Below are 6601 nucleotides of genomic sequence, written 5' to 3' on the forward strand. Positions count from 1 at the left end.
CTATGGAAACGTATCAGTTATCATAATGACCTATGGAAACATATCAGTTATCATAATGATCTATGGAAACATATCAGTTATCATAATGATCTATGGAAACGTATCAGTTATCATACAGCCATCAAAATCAGAGCGTCAATCCTGTAGGCTAGATGGACTGGCATCATCCAGCCGATCCAATAGTTCCTTTAAACAGCTCCCAGGGCAGGCCTGCCCGGCTGCCACAATCTGTTTACCCGCTGTGTGTGGACCCCCTACCCCCACCCCCACATCACCAGCACACTAAGGAAACGCTCTGCAGGGCTGGCCGGCCCCTGTGGGCTGAAGGTTCACGCCGGCTCTATGGATGTTAGTTGGAGCCTCGAGGCCATGAGCGCTGCCACACTGCCTTTGCGTAGCTACTGCACCAATGGGAATGTACTTCACATTTGAGTTTGTATCTGCTCAAAAAGGCTTGGTGGCATGGTGGCTACGCGCTTGACTGCTAGCTCAAAGGCCGGCAGTTAGAATCCTCCAGCGGCTCTGCGGGAGCAAGACGTGGCCGCGCCCTGCTGTCAAGTATGACAGCTTGGGAAGCCCACGGAGTGAGTTCTACTCTGTCCTACGGGGCTGCTGTGAGTTGGATCCATTTGGGGTTAGAACATGCTTGCGGAAAGGAGTGTGCATGCTAGTGAACCAGAGCACTCCCCCATGGGGGGAGGTGGCAGAGTGAGCTAAGGGTGGCATTCTGTGGCAACACCACCATAAATGGGGAACAGGGTCACCGAACTCACAACATCAACTCAATCCCGGCTCACAGCACCCTAGAGGACAGGGGCGAACTGCCCCTGTGGGTTTCCGAGACTAACTATGGGAGTAGAAAGCCTCACCTTTCTCCCGGAGAGCGGCTGGTGGCTTTGAACTGCCGGCCTGCTGTTTAGCAGCCCAGTCCCTTAAGGAGTCCCTGCCTACTCAGGAAGAGGAAGGGCCTCGGTCCTGGCTCTCTACCCGTCCCGGCCCCCATCTGCTTGAGAACAACAGAACAGCAGCTGTAACATGCTCCTGCCTAGGCCAGTGGCCCGCACCCACCCCGCTCCAGCACATCCTTCTTGCTGATGTTTGACAGCGGCCAGGCTCCACGATGACCTCAACTCCACTTCCCTCGGGGAAGTCTCGGGCCAGGGCTGAGTTGATGGCCCTCGCCATCTGTGGAGACAGGGTCAGACCCAGCTCTGGATGTGCATCCGGGCAGGGCGGGCACGTCACCATTCATCTGGGCGTGATCACCCCCGTCATATGGAAGAAAGAACTGAGGCAAAACTGTGATCCCCAGAGGGGAAGGAACTTGCCCGAGGCCACACTGCAGGTGTGCCGACCGTAACACCCTACACTGTCTGATTTGGGAACTGTTCCCTCGGATGCACGGTGGGCTGAGATGGAGTATTTCCTGGGTCCGGGGGACAGCACACGTCTCCCTGACTGCAGCTTAAGCGGGGTGAACCACCCTCATGTCTAGAGACAGATGTGCAGCCGGAGCCATGCCCTTGCTCAGACATTGCAAGGGACACATCTGGAGAGTTGGTTCACAGAGACCCACAGACTCACAGTCACAGGGGCTCCTTGTACCCCCTCCCACTGTGAACCCACACTTCCCCCTAAACATGGGCTGGGACACCAGTTCTCCTTGCTTCTCCCTAGGGTGGGGCTTCTCACCTCCTCAAACGTGGGCTCAGAGCCCTCCACTCCGGGAAAGCCCCCTCCGATGTCCAGGAGGCCCATGAGGTGGCCGGCCCTGCGGCCCATCTCAAACACGTGTTGGCTGTCGGCGATGGCCAGGGCGTAGCTCTTGGCTGCCTGGCAGGCGGAGCCCACTTGGAAGCTGGCGCAGGGGGGACGGACGAGTAACAGGGAGAAGCATGCGAGGAAGGCAAGGTCAGTGTAAAGAGATGGTGCGCTGAGAACCCACCCCTTGCCCCCCCGGGGGTGCACAGACACAGGTGCTGCATGGAGACAAACAGGTGCAGACACTCGTGCACATGTCACCCTCTGCACATGAGCCCCGTGACACGCAGACGCACATGCATTCCACGTGAGACACATTCTACATGAGACACACTCCCCCGCGGGGCTCGTGCTTGTGTGTCTGCTACCTCTCCTAGCTGTCCCTCCTCATGTTTCCACTGGGGGACTGGGGGGAGTCCCCTTCGCCTCTCAGATCCCCACATCCCTCTGCCTCTGAGCGGGGGGCCAGAGTGGGGGCCGGGTGAGCGAGGCCCTCCCCTCTCGAGCCCGGGGTGAAGCGGGCGAGAAAGGGCCAGTGTGCCGCCTGCTCTCTACGTCATCACGAGCGAGCGTGCAGCCATCTGACAGCAGAGCACACGCGCCTGAAATAGCCGTCAACCACCCAGGCCGTCCTGGAGACCAGGACAAAAGGACAAGGCAGTGACTCCACGGACACCTTGAGTTAGAAACATGACACTTTTTCTTGGCTTGGGGCACTAATGCTGAAGTTTAGAACGAAAAATGACCCTGCCATCTTCTGGAGCCCTATCCGCTTACCATAAGAGCCAGCCATTGCCCTCCTAGGTGGGAGGGAGCAGCGAAAAGTCCACGAGGAAGTGGGAGGAGCAGAGCATGGGGCTTCCTGAAGCCCTGCGTCTTTACCCAAGCGAGCGGAACACGTATATTGAAAATAATAATAATAATAATAATAATAACCCACCCACGTGAAGCCTACACGCCAACTTCCATAGCTTTATTCCAAGTTGTTCTAAACCAGAAGCCACGACGCAAGATGTCCATCCACAGAAAACCAGGCAGTGGTCCACCACACAGGAGCCTCAGCCGGTGGGAAGCAGAATTGAACTCTCCCGCCACCGACACACACAGACGGGGACGTGAAGTGCCAACTGTGAAGGGCAAGAAGCTGGTCTGTCTGACGCCGCGTCTACGGCATCAGGCAGTGAAGAGACCAGTGGTTGCCAAGGACTCATAGGGCCTGTGTGTGTGGCAGGGGAGTGAGGGGAGAGCAGGTGGAATGCAGGGCAGTTTGGTACAGGTGGGACTAGGCTACATGCTCTGGAAAGGTGGGAAAGGCCATTTGTCAAAAACAGTAGGGCCAGGTAACACAGTGAGGGAGCACTAACAGGCATGGCGGGCGTTAGTGAATAACCATGTACCGGGACCTGTTCCCAGGGCAACACTGACACAGGGGCTGTGACAACGGACCCAAACATGGCAGTGGCAGTGAGGGTGGTGCCAGGCTGGCCAGTCTTTCCTTCTGGTGTGCAAGCGGTCACTAGCAGTCGGTACCAACGGCATGAAAGTGACAAGCCAGCACCTGATGATGCTTGTAGCAAAGGTGCCACCGAAATGTGGCTGCTAGCCTAGGAGAAACAGCTCGTAACTGGGAGAAGCAGGCGGTCATGGGAGAAAAGGGGGGCCGACAGTGCTGAACAGGGTGCACATTTCCCCATCCTCCAACAAAACAACAAACTTCTCTACAAAAGGTTGTTCACTGAGGTGTCATTAGTTCTGAAAGACTTTTTATCACGAGGACTAAGGCTTAGGGTCTCTTTAATTATGCACCAGAGGCCAGTGCCTCGATGGCTTTGACCTGGGCCAGGGTAACACCCAACCTCTGGGTCTGCAGACAGATGGAAACTCCTGGAGCCCCGGGAGGCTCACGGGAGGAAAGGGGAGAAGCCAGGACTCCTGCCCCTCTGTCTGGAGAACCATGCTCACTCACCTGGCTCCAACCACATCCAGCCCCAGGTCTTTAGCAAATGTCAGCAGGTGCACACATGCCTCCAGGCTGGCCCCGAACTTGCTACTCAGGGGGAAGTTGCTCCTGCTATCCTGGTCTGCAGCTGCAGGAGCAGTCTGGGGAGGGAGCAGAAAGGCCCGAAGGGAGGGCTGAGGTGCAGGGACACCTAGGCCTGGCTGCTTTACTGCCCACCAGCCCACTCTCCCTGCCTAGCTGCTCTAGGCTGCCCGGCCTCTGGGGTTCAAGCCATGAGCACAGGCCCCTCCTCCAGCGTTCAGCCAACCAGGGGAAGCTGGGTAAGAATACATTCATGAACACTTCCCACCTCCCTTCCTGCGACAGGATCCGAGATGTCAAATACTTTCCCAAGAGCATGACCACACAGATGTGGCAGGGACTGTCTCTGTGAGCCCTGCCGCTGGGACTCCAATGTGCGTGCTTTCTGTGATGTCTCCTGCCGCCAGGTTCGGTTATTGCCAGTGGGGCTGGGGACAAAGTTAATTTTAGGCACCAAGAAAGGTGTTGGCCATTGACCTGGATTCTCACACGGGGCTGCTGGGCTTCTCCTACAGCCTCTCTGGTTCCTAAGGCCCAACTCCATCTCCCAGAGCCCAGCCTGCTGCCCCTGCCCCACGACAGTCTCACCTGGCCCCTGGGTGGTGTTGGGCCACCTTGACCAGCTCCTCCTGGCTGTCAAAGGTCATCAGCAGCACTCCCCGGCGGGCAGCGTACTGGATGTGGGAGACGAGCTTGCAGGGGTTGACGTAGACGATGCGTGAGGGGGCCACCCCCTGGCCCAGCACCTGCTCCAGCTCCACCTGACGTGGAAGAAAGCCAGGCTTTGGATCTGCCCCCTGCCTCCCCTACCCTTAGGGTACAAGAGCTCTGGGCACAGTCCGAAGGGCTGGCCCTGACAGAGCGCTGAGTATAGATTGAGCTGTGTCGTCTTCTGGACTCCTGTAGGATAAATATAGTTGGCTCCATCTTCAAGAGGGAGAAACTGGGCCCCCCGCCCCCAACGAACCAGAACTGACTGTGTCAGGACAGGAACATCTATGGCTTGAAGTACATGCGCTTTCCATTCACGGCCCCAGGCTGTCTGCCCTAGTCACGTGGACTAATGGGAGGGTAGGCAAGAGAGTTCATTCATTCGTTCAAAAGAAACGACCTGCTGAGCACAGGCCGCCACACAGTGCTGCCGGTATGGCAAGCCCTGCCACTTGGCTCCTGGCCACTGGCCTCTGCTCTGGGTAAGCCAGGCCCACGCAGGAGGCCGTTGGCAGTTGATACGGCTCACCTGGCTGGCACAGTCGAAGCCAGTGCCCAGGGCGGCCAGGACACGCAGCACCCAGGGGCTGCTGTGGCACTTCAAGGCGTAGAAGGGAGAGGCCCGTGGCAGGTTTTGGAGGAAAGTCTGATGGCTGCTGGCCAGCATGCCCAGACCGGCCACCATAAAGGGATCGTGGTGATCCTGCCGAGACAGAGAGGCCTGTGGCAGGGCTGCTGAGGGGTACCCCACTCAGTCCCCTCAACAGGTCTATGAAGACAGCTATGGTGGTTCTAAAGGCAGAGACAGGTGGACAGGGAAAGGGGAAGCCTTTCCACAAGGCTAATGCAAAGGCACATGGGAGCGCAGGCCTCCCAAGTCTGAACCCAGGGGGCCAAGCAGGCAGTTTCACCTGTAGGTCAGCGCTGGAGGCCAGAACCTCGCCTCTCTCTTGCTTGGCAGCTTGGTCCTGGCCAAATCCCAAGTGGTGAGGGAAGGTATGGGAGGTCCCGGCAGGAGCATTCCCCCAGCCACCCAGATGGAGGTTTGAAATAAGTCTTTGTCAAAGGGACTTGGAAAACTGTTTAACACAAAGTCTTATTTCTTGTCCCCCAAAGAAAGGACCTCTCTCCCTTATGTTCTCCCCCTACCCTCCCACCTCACCCACCCCTCCCTCTGCTCCCTCTCTCCCCAGCCTTCCTTACTGAGTCAGAGAGCTCCTGGATTTTCTGCAGGACCATATCTTGGGCTGAGACCCCCGGCTCCAAGGCAATGAGTTCTTATGACCAGGTGTCCCGGGGGGACACCCCTTTCTCCGACAGACTCCACGGCGCCTGCATCCTCAGGAGGGCTTGCTCTGAGGACTCTTCCTCTCCTCCCAACTCGCAGGACACACAAGTCTGGTGCTCCATTCAGTCCCACACAGTTCCCCAGAAGCCCCATGAACTGTCCCATCTGTGGGATGGGCCACTAGCCCTGACCCAGCCTAGTTCAGAGACTGCTGTGGGGACCAAGCAAGAAGCACCACCGCACACCTCTTCTGGGCTCCTCCGTTTAGGTCCACATTGAGAGACGAGCTAACCGAGGCCCAGACAGGATGCACACAAAGGTCAGGTCTCCTTTGGATCATAGGAGACAGGTCCAGATGACCCCTCATGGTAGAGACAGGAACAAGAGGTCCAAGGAGAGAATGGCTTTTGCCCAAGGTCATCAAACAGTCCCTGGCAGTGTTGCATTAGGCCTGGACTCCACAGCATGGGGCAGAGAGCCCTGAGACTGAAGTGAGGTCAGTGTGAGCCAGGGCCCGGTGCTGCAACAGTGGATGCTGCCCACCACCCACCCACCCCCGCCCAGCCCTTGCTCCACATCCAGACCCACCTTGTGTCCATTGTAACTTGCTTCCTCAGGTACAGCCCAGGTGTGGAATCAATGTTGGTCCTGGGGCTTCAGGTAAATAGCCCTGTGGAAAGAGCAGAAGCCAGCGCAGATTTCACAGGGAGGCCGGATCTCCCCTCTGCAAATCCTCAGCCACCCCTACCTGCTTAGCTCAAACTTCTCAGGCCAAGAGAACCACCTCTCCTAGGCAAGCC

The 6601-nt window shown here is 57.5% G+C and overlaps 1 protein-coding gene across 1 annotated transcript in view; it reads right to left on the bottom strand.

Annotated features, from left to right (window-relative positions):
- Positions 1 to 6601, bottom strand: part of LOC101641417 (antizyme inhibitor 2-like) — an 18393-nt gene that overhangs the window by 4015 nt on the left and 7777 nt on the right. Inside the window, 8 exon segments of the mRNA XM_013005264.1 lie at positions 845 to 847; positions 1104 to 1185; positions 1693 to 1858; positions 3728 to 3839; positions 3842 to 3861; positions 4391 to 4563; positions 5043 to 5216; positions 5717 to 5773. Coding sequence (XP_012860718.1) covers positions 845 to 847; positions 1104 to 1185; positions 1693 to 1858; positions 3728 to 3839; positions 3842 to 3861; positions 4391 to 4563; positions 5043 to 5216; positions 5717 to 5773 — 787 coding nt within the window.

Source organism: Echinops telfairi, unplaced genomic scaffold, assembly GCF_000313985.2.
Source record: "Echinops telfairi isolate 266 unplaced genomic scaffold, ASM31398v2 ScPeMD7_7457;HRSCAF=8495, whole genome shotgun sequence".
In the NCBI taxonomy this organism is placed as follows: Eukaryota; Metazoa; Chordata; class Mammalia; order Afrosoricida; family Tenrecidae; genus Echinops; species Echinops telfairi.